Here is a 24,507-nt window from a genome sequence, read left to right as displayed (position 1 = left end):
AATTTTCTGAACATCTCTATCATGGCTGCCATAGGATCGGCTGGTTGTGGCAGCACCGGATTGGCATGTTCATCCATGGCTCTGATACCAAGTTAATGTAGTCCTAGAATAGGAGATAATCCTACTAGGAGCCAATTGGAATCAAGCTTGGGTCAAGCCTGCTGTTTAGGACTGAGTAGGGGCTGTTTTAGGGCAAAATTAGGGTTTAGGATGGGAATTTGGGAATGGGGTTTATAGGGTTTTAATCTGCAGGTTTAGAGGGTCATAATGGTATAAAAATATCTGAATTTGAATAAGTTTTAAAATCCTGCAGAAATTAGGATTAGGGTTTCGGGTTTTTAAAATTAGGAAAATAGCCAAAACAAGGGTTTACGGTAGGATTCAGGGGCAGGGGTTAAGGTCGAGTGTTAGAGGGACTAGGGGGAAGGTTCGGCTGCAGCAGGGAGGTTTTCTGATGGCTGAATATGTCCCAGCAGAAAATTAGGGTTTTTTTAGGGTTTAAAGGATAAGAGGGATTTTAGGGTTTGGCTTGATAGAATGGGCAACAAGTCTGGTCGAGTGGGGGAGATGGTATGGGAAGGCTGTGCTCTGATTTTGGTGTAAAACAGAGGTAGGATGATGGCTGGATAATGCCTAGCTGATCTAGGGTTTTAGAAATTCAAATAGAAAAACAAGAGGGATCGAATGGGGGAGGGAAGGAAACTAAAAAACAGAAATTTAAATCTCAACTTACTATAGGATTCCATCGGCAGCAAGTTAAGGGATGAAGGATGAAATCACCTTCGAAGAGAAACCCTCTCAGCCGTCACAGCGTAAGGAGTCGCAGGATTCCACCCACCCTTCCACCTTGATGTACCCACAAGGATGCAAACACTCAAAGGAGCAAAACCGCAGCAGCAGTCGGCCAGCAACAAAAAACAGTCTTTTAATTCAAATTTCAATTGTGGGGGAGCCTCCCACGATCTCTTATATTTATAATAAGGCCATAGGCCAATTTCTACTACAAATTAAATACCTCTCCTTCACAAAAACGTGGAAGGGAGAGGTTTAAGTCTAATTAATTACTTAAAACAGTGTAATGACTTAACTACCCCTACTAACTTAAAAATAAAAGAATCTAACTTAAAACAATTAACTTAAGTGAAGATTCCATACTAGCCAATAGGATATAAGAACCTATTAGCCAATAGGAACATTTCACTTAAAGTAGACCAATTGAACCAATTGGATGCAACCAATTCAAGCCGGTTCAATTAAAAACACAAAATAAAAACTAAGTATAGAAAATAATAATCCTAATCTATGGCTCCCTATTCAAGCCCTAAGTTCAGAGTTTCTTCTTCTTCTTCTTCCTTCTTGTAACTGCATCACACAGGCATGGTACTAAATCTCGTTTCATTTCGGTGTTTCGGTCTGACCGAAATTTCGTCGAAATCTCGGTCGAAATATGGTATTTTTCTGTGGGTGTAAAATGCCAAAAATGGCCGAGATTTCCAAAATTTTCGAAACGAGATGACCGAAATTACCGAGATTTCCGAAATTTCCGAAACGAGATGACCGAAATTTCCGAAATTTCATCGAAATTTCCGAAATATTGCATTTTTTCATTTCGGACTTGCGTTTCGTTTCGGACAGGTCGAGATACTCGAAATATTCGATATCTCGACCGAAATTTCGCGAGTTTTAGTACTATGCACACAGGTTCTGGTGTTAAGGTTTTGTCACACCCAGTAACCAGAGTACCTAAGCATAAGGATCAGGTGCCTAGTTCTAGGAGTCGTCCATAGATGTCTAGCAGACCACAACCTCTAACAACTCTTAGTCATAAATTTAATCTCCCTCGAAAGTTCCAACCAAAATATGCTAAAAAAATCTTATAAAAGAGTTGCAAACTGAGGGGCTTAGGGTTCAGCAAAGGGTCATATAATACAAAATTCTATTTTAGCTAAGATAAATTTTTTGTTAATTTCTACCCATAAGGCCAATATAAAATGACATGCAAACCTAAGATGGTGATTTGGGATTTTATTTTATTTGACCAAAATCCCGGCATAAAATTGCTGAAATGCCAAAAAAAAAATTAATTTGACGGGGCACACCAAAATGATCCCTGAAATGAAATTTGCAACAACATCAAAATTATTTTGGTGATGCTATAATGATCATATTGTCCTATTACACTCTGTCAAGGGTCATATCATCCTTTGAGTCATAAATATATAGTAGACATAAGAAAATAAAAAATTGGAAAACGATAGATGAAACAAATGACATACAATTCATTATGAGTAGAACAAGAATAAAAACAATATATATTTCCATAATGAATGAAACAGAAAGACTATAAAGGAGATTAACAATGACCAAACGTCAATGACTAAATGAAGTAAATAGCATGAATAAGATTCAAGTTAGAAAAGGAATAAAAAGGTATGGTGAGTTTATTAATATTCAAAACGGAAAAGGTTCTCCGAGCCTCCAAGGGAGAGTACGCTAGCACCCTCTCTCTCTCTCTCTCCATCGCTCTCATCCTCACATGAATTGACCTCGCTGCCTTCCTATGTGCGAATCCATTCTAACGCACTTCATTGGCATGCTCCTTTATGCCGCTTGCTCAAAGAACCCTCTCCTTACTCAAAATATAAAGAAGGCTACACATTCCCATCACTATCAGAAAGAAGATTTTGGAGCAAAGCAAAGAAAGAAGATGGCAGAGGCCCTGCTGAATAACAGCCCCAAAAATTCTTTCTTATAAAGGGAATGTGTTAGAATGTTGGTGTATTAGCATTTTTTTCTCATAGTTCAAGCTGGAGCTTCTTTTAGTATATGTATAATCCAGCTTGAGGGGGAGTGTTGGAATATGTAATCCAGAATACCGTGGGGGTATTCTGGTCCTTTTGGGGTAGTTTAATTGTTATTCATTAGGTATAGACTGCTGCTCTTATAGAGTCAGCTAGTTAGGGGTATTTTTGTCCCCTTTGTAATTTTCCTTTTATTATAAATAGAGGGCTTATCTATCAATGAAATTATTCAAGCCATTCTTTAATTCTCTCATTCTCGGTTCTGCTAACAGAATGTTTAAAATTTCTATTTTGAATCATAAATTTATGTTATGATGCATGTTTCATCACGATTTTCAATTGGAATGGTTATAAAAAGTGATTTGATGCTCATCAAGCACAAAAGTGTAGACACCTATTGGTAGTTCATCCTTTGCCATGGCAGCTTGTCTATGAGTACCAAGAACTGTAAGTTTTCCTGACAAGAACCTAGGACAACATCAACATATTCATATATTCAGAGTGGCATGCCATACCCAAGACTCCAAGCAGACTGCAAACCTAATTTCTTGATTTTTCTTAGTAAAATACCAATAACCATGAATTTTCTATTGACGCTCGTCTGTTGGTGAACAAATACATCTGTTTTTTCTTGGGGAGGAATAGATTGGGGCGCAGAGCAAGCAAGCTAAGTTTTTACTGAACAACAACAGCAGCACAGCCTTATCCCAACTAAATGGGGTCAGCTTCATGGATCCTTTCAAAAACAAAGTAGGGAAAACTGAGGTCCTCATAAAAGGAAAGGAAAGTAAGAGAAACTTTAAAAAAATTGGATAAGAAAGGTAAGCAATGGAAAATGAAAGATGAAAGTAAGAAGAAAGAGGAAATCCCAGGAATTCAGGAAAATCTCAGCTACATGGTGCCAATAACATGGATCGTTGCCATCCAATAGGTTCTATCTAAGGTCATACTCGGTACAAGACCCAGACTATGCATGTCATTCTTCACAACCTCACCTATGGTCATTTTAGGCCTACCACTAACTCTTTTAGCTCCCTCAATCGGCATCAGATCACTTCTCCTTGCTGGAGCATTCCCAGGCCTCCGTTGTACATGGCCAAATAATGTAATCCTAGATGGGGATAAAGCCAACTAGAACCAGAACCAGGATATACTAGGGTTTAATGGATTGGCTAGGGTGGAATTAGATAAATAGTGAAGTTAGGGTTAGGGTTTGAGAAGGAGATTAATGTAGGGATCTAGGGTTTATAATGAGTATTATGGCTAGGGGCTTGGATCGAATTTCCCAAACAGTGAGGGGGAGATTCGGTCCAAGTTTGGGCTGCTTCTAATGGTAGAATCAGGCTGGGCAGGTTTTAGGTTATGGAAGTGAAGTTTGGAGATGGAGGGATATTAGGGTTTGGCTTAGAGGGTTAGGAACAGAAGGGTTTGGGGATGGAGATTTACTTACTAGTTATTGGATGGATCCTTGAATTGGTAGCAGATTTGGATGACTGAGCCATGAACCTTCAAACAATCAACAGTAGCAAACTTGAACAAATCTGAATGCACACGAATGAGAGAAACAGTGAACTCGTGAAGGCTATCTCAGCCTCACCTTCACAGCCTATCTCAAGACAGTGGAATGCAACAAAGCAAATTTCTTATTCATTAAATCGTGGGGGGCTCAATGGAGCTCTTACATTATATAGCCTTCAAGGCTGGACATGAAATATAAATCCTAACTAGGACTAGGACTCAAAACTAGGACTTCTAATTAGGATTCAGATTTGAACTAGGAATCCTAATTAGAATGACAACTCAATAAAGAATAAAACATAATAAAAACAAATAAAACAAATACTAATCTAAATCCCCACGACTGCTGTTGGTGTAGGGAAGAATCCCTACACCTACCCGATGGCTAATTATGCTGGTGTAGGGAAGAATCCCTACACCTGCAACTGGTTTTAGACAGCCAGTTTGCATCAACTCCCCCCGTCTCAAAAACATTCGTCGGATGAAAGACATGTAGCACTCGTAGAGATCAGGATCAAGGCGCCTAAAGTCGTCGGCGTGAATCTAGATACTGTCACTAGCAGGGTGATCCTTCCATTTAACAAGGAAAGAGTAATAGCCGCAACCACCCCGCTTAGTAGTAAACTTATTATCAAGCACATTCTCAATGACATCAGCAGTAGGAGTGGTAAACTGTGGGAGGCGGAGAGCATGTGCAGTATCACCGTCGTCCGAATGGTGGCCGACATAAAGAGTGAGATCGGCCACGTTGAAAACATTGTTAATCTTCATAGACGGAGGAAGCTCGAGCATATAGGCATTGGTCCCAATGAGTTGTTGCACCTTGAAAGGACCCATTTTGCGAGGATGGAGCTTATGATTGGCTCCAGGAGGAAGTCGCTCAGGAGAAATACGGACCATCACCAAATCACCAGGTTGGAATTCCACGTATCGGCAATGACGATCAGCTGCTGCCTTGTAACCTTCATTGTTAATAGCAATGTGTCGGCGAACGTCGGTATGGACCTCGGTGATGTGGCGGAGGAACTCATCAACGTCCACACTAACATGAACATGAGGAGGGAGAGGAAGCAAGTCCACGGGGCACTTGGGTTGCAGACCCAAAACCATCTCAAATGGAGTACGGCCAGTGGTCCGATTGACAGAACTACTGTAAGCGAACTCAGCAATATCAAGGACAGAAGGCCAATCTTTCGCCTGATCACAAACAAGACATCGGAGGAGATTGCCTAAACTGCGATTAACCACTTCAATCTGCCCATCTGTCTGAGAATGAAAGGCGGTGGAGAACTTCAGCTTGGTATTGGTCTTCATCCACAAGGTCTTCCAAAAATAGCTAGTGAATTTGACATCACGATCAGAAACAATAGACTCGGGTAGCCCATGAATACGTACTACCTCTTTGAAGAAGAGCTTGGCGATGTGACTTGCATCAAATGTCTTCCGACAGGTAATGAAATGAGCCATTTTCGAAAACCTGTCCACCACCACAAATATAGAGTCATGACGCTCCCGTGTAGATGGGAGGCCGAGAACGAAATCCATGCTGATATGTAACCAGGGTGCATGAGGCACTGGAAGAGGTGTGTAAAGGCCCGTGTTTTGCTTATCACCCTTGGCAAGCTGACAATCTCGACAACGCTGAATCACCTGTTGGACGTCACGCTGAAGATGTGGCCAATAATACAAATCAGCAACTGCAACATATGTCTTGCTAATGCCAAAATGCCCTCCCATGCCACCGCCATGTAGTTCCCTAATGAGGTGCTGCCGAAGGGATGTGTTAGGGATACATAGGCGTGTCCCGAAGAAGAGATATCCATCACGTAGGGAGTATTTGGCATCAGTTCCGCCTTGCTGTAATGTAGTATGAATGGGGGAAAAATCAACATCAGCTGTGTACTCATCTCTGATATGTTCAATGCCTGTGCTGTGAGTAGAAGAGGTGGATAGGGTGAGAACTTTCCGACTTAGCGCATCAGCGACCTGGTTCTCTTTGCCTGCCTTGTACTTCAGAACGAAATGAAACTCTTGGAGATAGGCGATCCATTTAGCATGGCGGTTGCTTATGGGTCGCTGAGAATGGAGATACTTAAGGGCCTCATGGTCGGAGCATAGAATAAATTCTTTGCCCACAAGGTAGTGTCTCCAATGCTTTATAATCTGGATCACTGCATAAAGCTCCAAATCATAGGTAGAATAATGCCGCTTAGCATCGTTGAGTTTCTCACTATAGAAGGCAATGGGATGATTTGATTACATGAGAACTCCTCCAATCCCAACATGGGATGCATCTGTAGCCACCTCAAGTATGACATCAAAGTTTGGGAGCCGTAGAACAGGTGCCTCGGTCATCTTTTGCTTGATCAAGGAAAACACTTTGGTAGCAGCCGGTGTCCACTGGAATTTGCCCTTACTTTCTCTCATGCACTCAGTAATGGGTGCCATGATGCCGCTGAAGTTCCGAATAAAACGCCGATAAAAAGACGCTAGGCCGTGGAAACTCCTAACCTCTGTCAAGGTGTGTGGCACTGGCCAATCGACTATGCTTTGCACTTTCTCCAGATTAGCTTCAACCCCGGCTGAAGATATAATAAACCCAAGGAAGATAACCTTAGGTAACATAAAAGAACACTTTTTGAGGTTGATGAAGAGTTTCTCTATATGTAACACTCTCATCACTTGCTTTAGATGATCGAGATGCTCCTCAGTGGTGTGGCTGTAGATAAGAATGTCATCAAAGTAAACCACAAGAAACTTACCGATGAATGGACAAAGTACCTGTGTCATTACATGCATGAAGGTGCTTGGAGCATTTGTGAGACCGAAAGGCATCACCTTCCATTCATATAGACCATCCTTTGTCTTGAAAGCAGTCTTCCACTCATCTTCTGGGCGGACCCGAATCTGATGATATCCGCTCTTTAAGTCAATCTTCGAAAAGATGGAAGCACCTGTGAGCATGTCTAACATGTCGTCAAGTCTTGGAATAGGAAACCTGTATTTGACGGTGATCTTGTTTATTGCCCTGCTATCAATACACATCCTCTATGTACCATCTTTCTTTAGAGTAAGTAATGCTAGAACAGCACATGGGCTCATGCTCTCAACAATAAACCCCTTGCGAATCAGGTTATCCACTTGTCTCTTGAGCTCGGCATGCTCAATAGGGCTGAGACGATAAGTGGGTAGATTTGGTAGCACCGAACCTGGCACTAGATCAATGGCATACTGAATATCCCTCATAGGAGGTAGCTCATCTGGAAGATCGTCTGGTACTAGATCTGAGAAATCATCAAGCAGATCTTTTATGGACTTGGGATGAATAGTGGTAGGGGTTGGTGACACTGCTCTCGTGACCAGGGCTAGTATCAACCCTGTCTCTTCACTTGCAGTAAGGAATTCTAGGTGAGGCAGGGACAGAATTCGTTGCTCCATGGGTTGTGCTTTAGTAGTACTAGTACTAGCATGTGGTGCCTTGCTGCTTGACCCTCCTTTCATTGGCTGTCTATTGTCAATAGTTTTCAAGACCTGTTGTCGCTTCAGCTGGGCAGCTTTAAGCCTTGGCTTCATCAATGGTACATTGAGGGGGTTGAGAACCAGTGGTTTCCCTTTGAAGTCAAAGAAACACTAATTTTTTGTACCTCCCATCAATACATTGTTATCATACATCCATGGTCTCCCAAGTAAGACATCAGTCAGAATCATAGGAATTATATCACACCAGACATTCTCCTCGTAACCAGAAATCTTGAGTGGCACTGAGCATCGCTGATTAACCTCTAAAGTATCATTATTAAGTAAGGATGCCTTGTATGGTTGTGGATGAGGTTCAGCTTTAAGCTTCTCTTCAATGACAAAAGCTTTAGAAACCACATTGACACAACTACCGCTGTCCACGATCACTTGTGCTGTTGCTGTCCCGCTATCCATCAGTGTATAAAAGATGCAATGTCGACGCCAGTCCTCTCCTTTAGATTCAGCAACCAGAATGCGAGTTACTACATTTACCTCATAAATTTCGTCTTCCAAAGTATCATCATAGTCTTCTCCCTCAAGAGCAGCATTAACGGCCCAATTGTCATTAAACTGCGGGTCACAAACTTGGACATCTAGACTAGTTTCCATGGCTGCAATCACTGAATTGGACTTCCCTCTTTGGGGGCAGTACCTTGCATAATGACCATCTTGTTGGCAATGGAAACACTTGTTAGGTGTTTGACTACCCATGGGGGACTTACCCTCTTCCTCTGTAGTTGGTGGAGCTCGGGTAGGGAAACCACTAGATCTGTTAGGAGTAAAGGTTCTCCTAATATCACCGGACTGCGGTGTGAATCTTCTCGGGGCAGCTTTGATTAAATCTTCCGCATCCATGGCCTTTTCAAAACAGTGATTCAAATTATATATTTCAACCATGCCTATCTTGTCTTTAATGTCAACCCTCAATCCCAACTTGAAACGGGATATAAGCTGGTCATCATTCTCATCTACACCCGTACGTGAGAGTAAGTCATTGAATTTATCAATAGACTCCTCAACTGTTAAGGTACCTTGTCGTATAGTGTTCAGTTGATCATGTAAACGCCTTTGATAAGAAGGAGGTAAGTACTTCTCTTTGAGAATCTCTTTCATAGCTGCCCAAGTAATTGGTTCCATGTGACGACGGATCAACCTGTCTTCATGTGTACGCCACCAATCTCTGGCTCCTCCAGTTAACTTAGTCGTGGCCAGCTGCATCTTTCGGTCTTCAGACAACCGAAACCACTTGAAGTAGTCATCTAGAGCACTCAACCAGTCATGGAATGCAATAGGGTCACGTTTCCCGTTATATTCCTTCAAATCCAGTTTTATCTTATGCTTGTCATCACAGTAATACTGATTTTCATCGTGATCTTCATCTTCTTCATAGGCAGAATTGTTGTTGATCCTGTGTGTCTGTAGTGTGGGAACCCTCTGTTGTAACCTCCGTGGATGTCAGTTGTTAGTGTATGAAGCAGCAGCTTCAGTTTGTGACATTTGTTGTAGAGGTGTAGTAGGACCTTGTTGTGACAGTACATCAACCTGTTGCTTGATGGTCTTCACATCTTCAGATAAAACCTTGACTATCTCAGCCAGTTGCTGTAGAGTGGTTGGATCACTTGATTTTGGAGAACCCATAGCTAGGCTTTGATACCAAATAATGTAATCCTAGATGGGGATAAAGCCAACTAGAACCAGAACCAGGATTTACTAGGGTTTAATGGATTGGCTAGGGTGGAATTAGATAAATAGTGAAGTTAGGGTTAGGGTTTGAGAAGGAGATTAATGTAGGGATCTAGGGTTTATAAAGAGTATTATGGCTAGGGGCTTGGATCGAATTTCCCAAACAATGAGGGGGAGATTCGGTCCAAGTTTGGGCTGCTTCTAATTGTGGAATCAGGCTGGGCAGGTTTTAGGTTATGGAAGTGATGTTTGGAGATGGAGGGATATTAGGGTTTGGCTTAGAGGGTTAGGAACAGAAGGGTTTGGGGATGGAGATTTACTTACTGGTTATTAGATGGATCCTTGAACTGGTAGCAGATTTGGATGACTGAGCCATGAACCTTCAAACAATCAACAGTAGCAAACTTGAACAAATCTGAATGCACACGAATGAGAGAGACAGTGAACTCGTGAAGGCTATCTCAGCCTCACCTTCACAACCTATCTCAGGACAGTGGAATGTAACAAAGCAAATTTCTTATTCATTAAATCGTGGGGGGCTCAATGGAGCTCTTACATTATATAGCCTTCAAGGCTGGACATGAAATATAAATCCTAACTAGGACTAGGACTCAAAATAGGAATAGAAATGCCAACTAGGACTAGGACTCAAAACTAGGACTTCTAATTAAGATTCAAATTTGAACTAGGAATCCTAATTAGAATTACAACTCAATAAAGAATAAAACATAATAAAAACAAATACTAATCTAAATCCCCACGACTGCTGTTGGTGTAGGGAAGAATCCCTACACCTACCCGATGGCTAATTATGCTAGTGTAGGGAAGAATCCCTATACCTGCAGCTGGTTTTAGACAGCCAGTTTACATCAAGCGACAATCTCCAAGCTTGTCGCTGATGTGGGTGACTCCCACATCCGCTCTAATACGTTCGTTCCTCACTTTATCCTTCCTAGTTTTGCCGCACATCCATCTTAACATTCTCATCTCTGCAACACATAGCTTCGCTATGTGACACTTCTTAACTGCCTAACATTCCGCCCCATACATCATAGTCGGACGGACAACAGTCCTGTAGAACTTTCCTTTAAGCTTTAAAGGAATGTGTCGGTCACATAGAACTCCGTTCGGACCTCTCCACCTCATCCATCCTACTTTAATTCTTTGTGAAACATCATCATCTATGTCACCTTCTTTATGCATAATAGACCCCCGATATCTGAAATAGTGACTTAGCGGTATCTCTCGCTCCTCAATTTTCACCATGTCATCATCCATCAGATACTCTGTCTTTGATCTATTAATCTTAAAGCCTCTTGTTTCCAAGGTCGATCTCCACAACTCTAACTTAGCGATAATCCCTACTTTTGTCTCATCCACCAAAATGATACTAAGTTTTTACTGAAACTCACAATAAATTGTACCAAGTCAAACAAGGATATTAAGTTACTCATAAAGGAGAACCAAGTGCATCAAAGTATGACGCAAATAAGTCACATAATGGGAACATTTTCTTAAAAATAAGGTGGGTGGGGTTAGGTATGCATTGGGCATTTGGGCCTTTGATTCCATGTGTTTTCTTCGTAAAGGGCCACTTTAATGGGTCTAAAATGTGGGTACAAGGAAGGCATACAGGATTAAGCTTAATAGTAGCTTATTTTCATTCCTAGGTTGATTAATGTAGTTGCTTTTATTAAACTAGGTATAATTGACTACTGGCCTTTTAGTTTTCTTAGCTAACTAGCATTGTCTTTGGAAGCCTTCCCCCATGTCTTGGGAATTCCAAAAGACCATTTAATGTTCTAGTTGTACATGTTATCATGTATCCAGCCTTTGGAATTCTTCTTTTTGTTTGGGAATTGCAAATGCTAACTAGGATGTTATTAATCCCTTAGTGTATAAATTGAAATCATGGATGAGCTCTCAATAACCCAAGAAAAATCTGAAATATGACTACTCCTTTTGAGAATTTTTCCTTGTGAGATGCAAGAAGTTTTATGAGACCCAAGCGGGATCAAGGTAGGACTCCTTCGATCGTGACCTCGGTGGGATTCCGACAGTTGGAAACCAGTGGGACTCTGGGCTGCACCGATCCAGCTATCCATCTACCATCTTACCTCCATACCATCAATAACGCTTCATATACAACAACCTGACCCTTTACCTTCCATCTTCAACTATCATCATCACCATCATCCTCATCATCTTCATCATTCATTTTCATCACCATCGCAGGTATTTTATTTTACATCCAAATAATATTCTCTTCCAGAATTGGTCCTAGCGCGATAGCCTACCTAAGCTAAACCAAAGTAACCCATATAGGATTAAAGACCGAATTGCAGTCTACAGAAGTAACATCCACAAGTTACATGCGATTGGATGCCGGAGGTAGCAATACGAAGTGAGAGAAGGCAACAGAAAAAAAGGATAAAGTCCAAATTGCACAAAAATTTGGGAAAACTTAATCAATCGTTCGAACGAAACATTGATAGAGGGAACCAGTACCACCACCCCTTCGTTACCTTTACTCTGATCAAGCAACACATTCTGTCAAATTCCGAATCCAAACTATACTTCTTGCTTGTGAAAAACACAGAGAGAAAAAGAAGAAATGACCGATAAAGAAACCCAGAAACCTCAACCGAATCATCAAATAGAGCAAACAATCACATGAGTAGTTCAATACATATACAGACAACTAATCATAAAAATAACGAAAACCAATAAAGCTACTCATTAAAAAAAAAGGAATCAGTTTTTAGTTGAAACTGTACAGTCGACAATCGCTTGTTGTCAAAAACATCAAAAGAAAAACAACAATCCGATCAATCTTTCCATCAATTACATCCACAATCAACAGTAATAAGAAGACCTGATGAGGGAAACCCCTTTCAAAAAAACAGAGTTTTCTTGACTAAATTGCTACCTGATTATGTTTTAGAGACTTGGAAGCCGGTGCTTTGATCTCGATGACGTCAGGTTCGTAATGTGAAGAGCTGGCCCCAGCCATTGAAAGAAGCCTGTTCACAATACGGCCAAAGAACATACATAAATTCAAGAACTGTAATAACCGAACGGAAGAACTCACACCACTAAACATTATAAACACAGAAAAAGAGAGATAATGACTTCGATTTCCGTGAGACGAATCTAGCTAACGGCGGCTGCTCCATCACCGGAATGCAGCTTTTGGAGAGAATCTGAGAGCGAGCGAGGGTTTCGTCTCCACGCGATCGCTTCAGCTATTACTCATTCTGAAATTTCTTCTTCTTCTCTCTCTCTCTCTCTCTCCTAGTACTAGTGCTTCATCTCTCTCTCTCTCTTCTGCTTCTCTATCTAACTTTCTGTTAAGACTGAGGAGAGAGACCCGAATCTGTAGTCTTTCACACACACTCACTCTCTCTCTCTCTCTCTCCCAATTCGCGCCTTCTCTAGTAAGTTTTTTCTAAAGCAACCCAAAAAATAGCGGGGTTATTATTTTACAGAAATAACCCTAGATTAATAATAAATTACGCATACTACCCTTGTTGTTATTTCGTTTATTCTTTACTTTATTCGACGACGAGTTTTGATGACGTGTAAAAGTTCTTTTTTTTTGTTATTATTAAAAGGAAAACCATACCTCAATTTCTATAGTCATCTTGTTCCTATCTCTCCACCGTCTTAAGTTTTATCAAAAAAAAATCCACCTTCTTAAGTACCACATACCTAAATGTTTGAAATAAAAGTTCTAAGCCAATGGGAATCCATTCATCCAAGCCTCTAGATGTGTGCGAGAAGGTATTGAGGGTATTTTGGAAACATATTAAAATCCTTTAAGGGTTTGTAAATCCTAGAATGGTGTGGTGAACCTTCAATGCACGATGAAGAAACTTTCTCCAAAAAATTAATATCATGCAAATAAGTGAAAAACTCTCATATCTCTCGAAAATATCCCAACTCTAATGCGTTTTGCTACTCAACACTTCTCGTGACACCAAAATCCATAGAAGTTATAATAAACTGATGGTTAGAAAATAAGATTGAAGCACAATGAAGCCCACCTAGCTTCACTTATAGTAGATTCAAAGCTACCTTCACACTTGATAATAGGACAATCCTCACTTCATAAACTATGATAATCCCTTAAAGATAAAAATTAATCATCAGAACAAGAGAATCAAATGATATGGTGAGCAGAAGATGTAAGTCACTAATCCATCTAAAAATGTTGTGCATTATTGAGGAAGGGTTAAGACTTAATCTTAAGAAAAGCATATTGATGCCTACAAAGCTAAATGAAGTAAATAATAATAATAATAATAACTGAAATACATAAAACATTAACTTTTTTTATTTTAGAGATAGCATGGTTAAAAATGATGGACTTAATTAAAGAGCTGAAATAGAAAAGATGTCTAAAGAGATTTAGTTCTCAAGCCCAACGGTCCTGCAATCCAAATATGTTTGGAGAATTCATAATATAAAAATGAGTATCATTCAATCACAAATGCATGATTACAAAGGGAATCGGTATCCCCTCCAATTTGCTGCCTACTCCAATTCTTCCAATTCCTCATATAGGGGGCGAAAATGACCATCCTACCCCACCTTGGGCAATGTGTTGTGGTAGGGGGTAGGATGGTCATTTGTTGTCCCCTATGAGAGGAATTGGAGGTGATAAGTATTCTTACAAAAGATGCAAGAAGAGTCAATACTTAGAAAATTAGATAAAGCGTTCTCTGAAAAAAGTTTCCTACCAAAGTTTTCCACAAAGACATCGTATACTGATGAAATTTAAGATTTCGTAGAATTTTTTCAAAATTTTTTATTTTTAGTCTCTATAATCAACTCACATTGAGTTATTGAGTTTGAAACAATAATTCCATGGTTATCTTAGTAGAGGAAGAACTAGATTTAGTCAAGGTGCATATCCAAAAATCCTCGTATGAGACAGTACTTAAAGGAAAGTTTAAGGATTGTTGATGCCATATCATATAGAAAGAATGAATAAATCAAAGTCCAATTCCAAGTTTCTTGAAAAACGAGCTCATTAAAGTTGAATATAAAGCATTGGGCTTAGCTTGGGATGGTATACTAAAATAATCTATATATGGATTTCACATATCTTTTCAAAAGGAAATATTGAACCATTCCCAAATTTCTAGCACACCATCTGCCTAAATAAAAGGAATTACTTTCTTAATACTAGTCCAAATGCATGAGCTAGATTTATTTAGTACAGCAACATCCAAAATAGATGAAAGGGATTAATATGTAGACGTCAAAGGGATTAATATGTAGACGTCACAGTTACTTTAGGGTCTTTTTGGTATCATTTTTATTTTTGATTTTTGCCTATTTAACAAAAATCACTAATGTAAACCATTTTTTTTTTTATCAAAAACTAAAAGTTATTTGGTAACTACTATACATAATAGATTATAGAATAAGAAATAGGTTTGGTATGCTTATGTGCATAATGATTTTTACAATTTAAAAAATTGTATGGGGAAAAGGACTATGTTCGGAAAAAATCGTTTGGTGAAATGACTACCTCACCCCCCAATGAAAGGCATAAATCCTACCTCAGTTGATGCTTTTGCATGTACTCCCATTGGCCATCGCGTTGGCATAGGGGTCACACTCCCAGACAAAAAATCTTTTCCCCATCTTTTTTCTAAAGATATTGGTTGTCCATCTATAGCATTTTTTTAATAAATTGACACAAAACAAAGTACACAAAGCAGGTCCAACCGATTGTTAAGGTGATAAAAAAAAATTATATGAAAAATATATTAAAAATGGTAGTTCATTCTTTTCTTTTCCCCTTATAAATGAATTCCCATCCTGTTCGATCTCTTTCATGATAGCTTCCAAACATGTGATATACAATGTTGTTAGACATGTATCTTCGATCTACTATGAAGCCATGAGCAGAATAAACATTTATCAATGCTCTGTGTAGCATGGTCTATGTTTTACCAAAGAAATCTGGATAGAATAGAATAAACAGTTAATAAAATAACATAATCACTTTCAAAAATCAAAACCCTAACACACACAAAGAGAGAGAGAGAGAGATACTTACCCAAAGAGTGCGGTAAAGGAGAATGGTATGCTTGTGTTTAGGGTTCAGGGACGAGAAGAGAAGAGAAGAGGGGTGAGACTCTCACCATGAGAAATGAGGGACGAGAGAGAAAGAGAGAGGTGAGGGTTTCAAGTAAGGAAACAACTATAAAAGTTGTGATATATCAGTTAGAATATCATTTTACATTTTTTACCTCAAAATTGTAACGTTACAACACGTGGTTTTAGGTAAAGAAATAGTTATATATCAGTTACAATGTCATTTTACAATTTGACCTGGGTCAAAATTGTTTCGTTGCAACACGTGATTATTAAAGTCCAACGCAAAGACAAGTGGAAAAAAGTATTCAATGAAAAATTAAATAGAAACAAGCTCCATAAATGATACCAAACGGAACCAAAAAAGTTTGTGTGAGCGAAAATAATATAATCACTTTAAAAAATCAAAAGAGAGAGAGACTTACCCAAAGAGTGCAGTAAAGGAGAATGGTTTGCGTGTGTTTAGGGTTCAGGGACGAGAAGAGAAGAGGGGTGAGACTCTCACCGTGAGAGATGAGGGACAAGAGAGAGAGAGGTGAGGGTTTCAGGTAAGGAAACAACTATAAAAGTTGTGATATATCAGTTAGAATGCTATTTTACATTTTTTACCTCAAAATTGTAACGTTACAACACGTGGTTTCAGGTAAGGAAATAGTTATATATCAGTTAGAATGTCATTTTACAATTTGACCTGAGTCAAAATTGTAACGTTACAGCATGTGATTATTAAAGTCCAACGCAAAAACAAGTGGAAAAAAAGTTTTCAATAAAAAACCATAAACGGTTTTTGACCCTGTTATGATTTTTGTGCTTTTTCAATCTTTTTTTAATCAAAACAAGCTCCATAAATGATACCAAACGGAACCAAAAAGTTTTGTGAGCGAAATTTAAAAAAAAAAAATGATAGCAAAGAGACCCTAAGTCACTATCCCATTATTAATTTAGGAATTTCGAGATTTCAAAACCTTCTACACATAACTTTATTAATTTTTTTTTTGAAAGGTTCTGTTTTGGATTAAAAAAATAGAAAAATTGGACTTCGATTTCTTGATCAACTATTTATTCACTTAAAGCTTTTGGCGGGTTGGGATTTTGTAAGAGTCATATTCAAAACAAGACCCTTCTTTAGAAGATAGCATTATGCAATGGTATTTTATATACTAGCATCTTAGGCACCGCTTGATAACCTTCCCAGAATTAGTTTCTGGTGTTTTTTTATTTTAAGAAACACAAAAACACTTAAAAAGTGCTTGATAAACATTGTTCTCTATAAATTGTTCTCTAGTGGATAAATCATAATTTCTATTCCCCATAAGACTTTTTACAGAACATGTCCAACATGTTCTGCATTGCTCAGCACATTTGGACCAAAAGTGTGCCCGATAAAATCGATTACCCAAACCCCCCAAAACCTAACCTCTCTTCAAACAACTCTCTCACAAGTTTGTCTTCTTCAGTTCAGCTTACCTTCAGCTTCGTTTTATGCTTCTGTCTGCTTCTCTCTTCTTTTCCGTTTTTCTCTTGCGATCCTCAAGAGCTTCACAGAGAAGTTGTAACTCACCATCGTCACTCGAGAAATGTACTACCGCCATCGAACATCACCTGCAACTATCCTCTCCGCTCGACAATGTCTTACCAAGTGTAATCTGACCTGCAACTTCTTCTTCTTCAATCTAATCTAGGGTTCTAAAAATACCCAAAATCGGTTTTGCTTTGCCTTCAAGGCCTGAATCGCAGAGAAATTTGTTCGTTTCCATCATGTCTCTGAGTTTTTTCCCCAACCCAGCAACGACAGATGTTCGAGTACGATCTGCAGAGGAGCCAGAGCTAGGGCCACAGCCAGGGAGATTTCGATGAGCGGCATTGGAGCGTTCAGGGCCACATCTTCAAAGAACCTACGCTTCCTTTCCAGCTTCTCCACCTGATTCCATGTCGTCCAGGTAGGCCTGACGCTTCAGGTCTGTGTAGTTCTTGAAGGAGCTGAAGCGTATGAAGACGAGGAGGTTAAGGTATGAACGTTGCCGGCGGTTGCAGGAGTGCGGAGTCGGAGTTGAGGGTGGTGTTAAGTGGTGGAAAGAGGTGGAAGTGACGGAGGAGAATCGGAGATGAAACCGTGGAGAAGGTATGAATGATCATTGTCCATGTCGTTGATCCATTTTAACATCCATTTCAATTTGAATTGGTTTTTCTGTTTTTGACTTCCCCTGTATGGAGTAGAGATAGAGAAGGAGAAGAACTATTTGGATTAATCCATTCTCCTTGGAAATTGAAATGGAAATGGAAATGGATCCTTCATTTCATCTTTTTTACAAACACTTTGATGGTTCATAGAACACTTGCAGATGCTCTTATCAGCAAGAGGTGTGGAAAAAATAAAAGAGGTTGGTGCAAGGAGGAGTTGGGCTCTGGTTTCTGTTGTTGTTGTTGTAGGGTTTGAGAGACGAAGGTGGAGGAGGGAGGAAGTTGGAGTGTAGGAGGGTGGTGGGTGTGTGTTTTGGGAGAGAAATTGGGCGAGCCAATGCCATTTTGGGGCTTATTTTGGAGTTGGGAGAAGCAGGCAAAAGGATAAGAAATTGCAGAGGGAGTTTGGGAACAAATTTTCAGAACAGGTTTACCAAGCAGGTAAAAAACAGTTTCTCAGTAAAGAAAATGAAAAAAAATGTATTGCAAAACAAAAAAATGTTTTGATGTTTCGTAGTACATTTCCAGAACAGAAACTCCAGATAAGATTATCAAGCGGTGCCTTATTTATTGATCGTCAGATCCCCTCTTTATAACTCACCCACTCAACCCATCCATTGTTGCAACTCCATTATCTTCATTGCCACTACCTCTCTCTCTCTCTCTCTCTCTCTCTGGGGGATATGTAGGGTCTGATTGAACCCATATCTCTCGCTGGGGGATATGTAGGGTCTGATTGAACCCATAAGGGCTATAATTTACCAGCCAAAAAAAAAACCATAAGAATACGGTATGACCGAATTAATTATGAAACCATTTGGGTGTTTCAAGTTATTGTGAAATCGAAATATCCCAATAATTCTGACAAATGAGGACGAAGGACGAACCCAAACTGACTTTTACAACCCGTGTAGAGTACGGGACGATTCTCACCTATGAAATAGTAAGGAGAGCGGGCCGGGCTGCTCACAGCCTCACACGGTGTCAAAAATTTTGAACTTGTGATGGGACCTGTGTGGACCCCATGTAGTGACAACCCTTGGATCCTTTGCCTTGCTTGCCAAGTAAGTGGATCGGTGGATCCACATTCTTTTTTTTTTTTTGTTTTTTGGTGAAAATTCTCTTACATAAAAAACTAAAAGATTCGCATTCTATTTTTGCCTGCAGGACACGTGTATCTACAGTGGAGTTGTGGACCACCTGTTGCCTGACTCGAAAATGTCCAATGGTAGTGACTCGTGATTTTCCAATTCTGGAAATAAGCAAGAATTAATTATGCGTGATTTCCATATCGGATTAATCTGAAATTTATGTCAAAAAATATATTAATTTTTTGGGAAAAAGAACGGTGTCTGGTGGCATGGCCTACGTGGTTTATCTGTCTAGGCACAGAAGCACGCAATAATATTGCATTGTGTGATAGAAAAGTAGAAATCCCGTTCAGGTTGATGCTTATGCGTACAGTCTCATTTGCCCGTACGTGCAAGCTCTAGAGACCCAAGCAACTATATCTTTCTCTATTTTTTTTTTTCAAAGTGCAAAAAATTTCCAAGACATCTTGGATATATTAATAAAATGCAAAAGGTTTTAAAGTCAAACATGTATAAACACAGTGGATGGGGGAGATAAAGAATGTGTAATTATAATTTTGTCCCCACCCATATCCAATGGTTGTAAGACATGATCGTATACATACACAACCGTGCATAAAAAATGGGTCCTAATAAAAAATTTCAACTAATTCCTTGTAATGTTTATAGAATTATGAGAAACAAAATGATATTTCATTTCACTTTAATTTTCTAATTCTATTTTAAAAAATTATAATTTTTTGTCATTGATCATTTGTTCTTATGATCCATGCAAAAAGAGATTAGCTAAATATAGTAACGGTGCCAGTTGCCTACTTGACGCACCAATAAGATATGAAAATAAATATATATAGGGCGTGTGAAATGACGAGGGAAAAGACAAAAAACAGGGCATCCCTAAGTTACAACATCAAATATCGGAAGAAATTGTCACAATTATAACAACTTGAAAAGAGAGATACAAGTAAACTATGCCAAAGTGTATGTTGTGGAGATGCGTAGATATAAAAGTGATGTACTTCATGCACAAGTGGTGAGGGCCCCCTTATGAAGTAATCAGAGAAGAGCTGTATGACGAGAGCCTTCGAAGATGGGGAGAGCCGTTGCAATAGTACAGTTAGGGGATGGTGAGAGTTGTAGTGTAAGGGCAAGATAGGAGTGGGGCAGCAAGGAGCTCACCAATGCCTCTGGTCTCATTGGAAATCTTTCCGAACAAATCTAACCGTTAGTGCAGGGTAGGATCAAGAGTAGTGAAGAACAAAAGGTGAAGAAGAACATGCTTAGCTTAGGCCTTGTTCTGGTATGACTTCAAATAGAGCTGATTGGATAGCAAAGATCCATGTGGTGGATCCCATTTAGTTGGGCCATAATGATATGATGATGTTGTTCTATTACACCATCTCGAGACCTAGAGCAGAATGTTGGACAGTTAAGAAGCGGTACATGGCTAAAAAGGGATGATGCCCTAGAATTTGTGTCGATATTGTTTACCCCCAAGGCCCCCCCCTTCTACTTCTTTATTATTATCTTGTTGACTCTTCTAGGATCCATGTAGCCAACCCCATTAAATTAGGATAAGGCTATGTCGTTGTTGTGGTCTTTTATTCTTAGGATATCTTACTTTATTTGAGAAAACCATTCATCCAACCAAATAAGACTAATCGCAAGGAGTAAGTTGTGGATGAGTAATGTTCTTAAGAAGCAAAGATGCTCAAAGGAAAACTGAATGCATTTAATTAAAATGAAAGCACAAACATTTAAGACCAATGCTTTTCAAATGTTTATATTTTCCCACGCAAAATTTTAGATTTAGTATATTTTGTTGGAAAAAGTCTTCTTTTCACCCACAATGAAGGGTTCATTCATAAATTTACCATTATTTGCTCCCTCTAATTGTTGGAGATAAAAAATGGCCTTCGTTATTTTCAGCCACCTATTGAAAAACAACGAAGGTCTTCCACATGGCTCGAGGAAAACTCGAACCTATTTTGCTTTGTCCCTCCTTGGATTTCCTAAAATTTGGCTATTAGAAACCCTTGCATTTAGAGACTTGAATGGATTGAATGCAGTTAGGATAAATCACTTTTCGTATTCACATCCAATTAGTTTCCAAACGGATTCAGATAGTTTTCAGATAACCATTTGTTGAATAAGATTCTCCTAAACCGACACAAACACAAATCAGATGCAAATTTTCAACTATCCATTTACATCTTTAATAGTTTGCATTGAGCATACGAGAACTGGAGAAGATGAAAACCTGACTAGGGTTGATGTTGAAGGATTAAAGGCACTATCCACTCTGGTTGATGCTGAAGGGTTTTATTTGAAATTACATAGATGTCTATATGGATATTTTTCTTTCATTGAATTTCTTGTTTAATTACATGTAATATGTTGTGAATTAATAAGGGTATGTTAGTATTATAAATATTATTATTTATAAAGCCACCAATTTATAATCTGGTCAGATAATATAGTTTCTAAACGACTTCAAATAGTTTATGGATACCAATTTTGAATAAAGATTCCCAAAAACGGATACAAACATGAATCGAATACGAATTTTCAACTATCCATTTAAATCCTTACTTACATTGTATGAGCAAAGAAAAAAACAAAATAACAATATGAAACATTGCATCATAATGGGTTGGCTTGGGTTTAATTGTCCAATTTGTAATTCACCAAATTAATGGATGATTTAAGTACTCTAACTATGGGGAACCTCCTCCATCTCATATCTCTGTCAATCCTTTGCTTTAGTAATATAATCAATTTTAATGGATGATTTTCAGAAAAGTAATGAAAAAATAAAAAATATTTTTAGCACCAATAAGACTGTTATTAGTTATTTGGAGGACTAACTCACTAATACCCCCCATATAATTAAATTCCTTCTTCAATTCATCAAGTTTTTTGTATATACATATTTTCTCCTCTCCTATTTTCTAATAATACTAAGGGAAAAAGAACACCATCCGGTCACACAGTGCACGCCGCCCTTGTGTTATGGCATAGGGGCAGTGTGTCTTACGCGACCAGTGGTATTCTTTCTTCCTACTATTAATACTTAGAAGCACACCATTTTGGATCCAACTTTTTTCCTTATCAATCTTCTACAATTTCATGGTTTATACCATTTTTCTTCCCCTTGGTGGCTTGGCTAGGGTACTTCAAGCATAGTACATCCCAAAAAATTAAATAAAAAAGTAGAGATTTTTATTTCAAGTGGTTTAATTAGCTGCGGATAATCCATTTTGCATTTTTTTATGGGAAAGAAAAATATATTAATTAGGGGATAAAAAGAGTATCTACATTTTCCATATCATACCAAAAAATTTGATGACCTTGGATTGCTTTCCAAGCAAAGTTTGTCATCCAAAAATTTATATAGTTATCAGAAGGTGTCAAAAAAATTGTATCATCCTATGCACAAGTATTAAAGTCAATCAACAAAGGCAAAATATTTCACGGTCAGGAATTCTGTGAAGGTTATGGGATATGTTGAACAGCTTCCTAGGTTGAAACCCAAACCTTAAGCCCAATTTGTAAATCCATTTTGCATTTACAGATAGTTCCAATTAATGGCAATTCCAAACAAATCTATTGCAACTTCAGTATTCTTGTGATACTAATTGTCCCAATAAAACAAGAGGTTTTCATTTATATTTTGTGGGTTTTTATGGAACCCAAGAATAAATTCTTATTTGATATTAATATTCCAATATAACAATATTCTTTGATTTTTCTTTTCAAAAATATATCCAACCAGTAATTTGGAGTCATATCAATAATGCTAATAAATCTAGGCAAAGTTTGGTATGCATTTTAAGGTGATTTCGCATTCTTGGATGATAAAAATAATTGTTTTTATCCTCTGAAACTACATAAGCGACCTATAATGCATACCAAATACAACCTTAATGTGATCCAATGGAAACCTTTGGCCTAGAGGTTTCAATTTCGTTCAAAAGTTGAAAAATAATAAATCACTTAAATAGGTCTGGCCCCACTAGGAAAAAAAGAAATAAAAAGGTTCACTTTTTCACCAAGATATGTATAGGTATTAAAAATTAAACTAAATAATAAAAGAAATAAAATTTATTCATAGTTCGGTGGACGTGCCGGAGTGGTTATCGGGCATGACTAGAAATCATGTGGGCTCTGCCCGCGCAGGTTCGAATCCTGCCGTTCACGTTTTTCCCTTCTTCACTTATGTTTAATTCACCAAAAAACAAATTTTTTTTTTAAAAAAATGTATCAAATGTTAAAACCTCAACTTTAAGTAAAGGAATTAAAATATAAAAGGAAACAAATGAAAAAAAATATGAGAAAAAAGAATCAGATGCGAGAAATACTTAAAAAAATAAATCCAATGGTTAAATTAATAGTAATATGTTGTAAAATAAAAACTGAATATTAGATGTATAAATTAATCAAATAATAAAAGAAATGTATAATTGAAATTTTCCAAGCAAGAAAAAGTCAATCAACAAATGCATAAATCAAAATAGAAAGAAAATAAAAATTCGGGTCCACTTACTCCATGTTAGAATGTTTGAATTATAGCAAAAAAAAAGAAGAATGAATTATCACCTTAAAAAAAGTTGAATTAATAGTATATTAGGATTAATTCACTTGTCTAAATATAAAATCAAGAATTTTATGAGAGAAGAGGGAGAAAAAAATTTAGATACATCAAAATTTGTTTATGCACAAAAATAATAGGAACATAATCAACATCATCTTCTGCCCTCGGTTGACTATATTAAGTTAAATTGTGATATCGTTCTCCCAAAAGAAAGCACGATCGAGCGTATAAGGTATTTTTTGAGATAATTTGGTGTAGAAGTTGCAACTGTCTCCATCATTTTACTTTTAACTCGACAATGGTGGATGAAACATTATCTATATGCGCTAATCTTCTTCTTGCTAAAACCTTGGGTTAATACAATATCATTGTTTAATCAGATAAAATAGAGGTTATATCCACTCTCATTAAACCCAGGAAAGATGCTACTCGCGTCATCATTGACCCAATTACCCGAGATATATTATTTATATCAATCTATTTCCAGTCAGTTTACTTCTCTTGTATTCCTAGGACTAGTAATAGCATTGTTGATAGTCTAACAAGGACGGCCCTACCGATTTCATATAAGACAGAATGGCCACATTCTTGGCTTCATGGACCAGTCGAGAAGCTTGAGTAGTTCATCCTTTTCTCATGAATGAATTTTCTACTTACCAAAAAAAACATATTAGAAGCACATACCACATCGATGGAGCATTGATGATGTTCAGAAAATATAACAAGGTAGAATAATTTAAAAAAAAAAAAAAAAAAACTCATGAGCATAATTGGCTTAACTGTTGAAAAGAATTCCCACTTGAAAAATGAATAGAAAATAAGAGGAAAAAAGAGAGATTGAGACCATGTGGGGTTCAACACCATGTGAAAGTCAAGTTTTGGTTTTTGGTTTTTTTGTTTTTGTTTTGGTGAGAAGTCAAGTTTTGTTTTATGAACCATGTAAAAACGAAGAGTCACCTGAGTTTTCAAAAAAGAGAAAGAGGGTTCTTGTGAGTTAGCGGAATTCAGG

The 24,507-nt window shown here is 38.1% G+C and overlaps 1 protein-coding gene and 1 non-coding gene across 3 annotated transcripts in view; one reads left to right on the top strand and one right to left on the bottom strand.

The window, feature by feature from the left end:
* LOC122638917 (putative ubiquitin-conjugating enzyme E2 38) overlaps positions 1–12,805 on the bottom strand; it is a 39,259-nt gene extending 26,454 nt beyond the window's left edge. Inside the window, exons 1-2 of one of the 2 annotated variants that reach the window (XM_043831766.1) lie at positions 12,654–12,805; positions 12,448–12,544 (exon numbers count right to left, since the gene is read on the bottom strand). In XM_043831766.1, coding sequence (XP_043687701.1) covers positions 12,448–12,544; positions 12,654–12,697 — 141 coding nt within the window. In that variant the 5' untranslated portion in view covers positions 12,698–12,805. The remainder of the gene's footprint in view (positions 1–12,447; positions 12,545–12,653) is intronic. The other variant, XM_043831767.1, reaches the window with a different exon arrangement.
* A 10,217-nt stretch (positions 12,806–23,022) lies between these two features.
* Positions 23,023–23,104, top strand: TRNAS-AGA. The gene has a single exon. It is a non-coding gene; the product is annotated as a tRNA-Ser (tRNA).
* The last annotated feature ends 1,403 nt before the right edge of the window (positions 23,105–24,507 follow it).

The sequence above is a fragment of the Telopea speciosissima genome, chromosome 9 (assembly GCF_018873765.1).
Source record: "Telopea speciosissima isolate NSW1024214 ecotype Mountain lineage chromosome 9, Tspe_v1, whole genome shotgun sequence".
Classification (NCBI taxonomy): domain Eukaryota; kingdom Viridiplantae; phylum Streptophyta; class Magnoliopsida; order Proteales; family Proteaceae; genus Telopea; species Telopea speciosissima.
The sequence above is the reverse complement of the archived record's forward strand: the minus strand, read 5'-3'. Positions and strand labels throughout refer to the sequence as shown.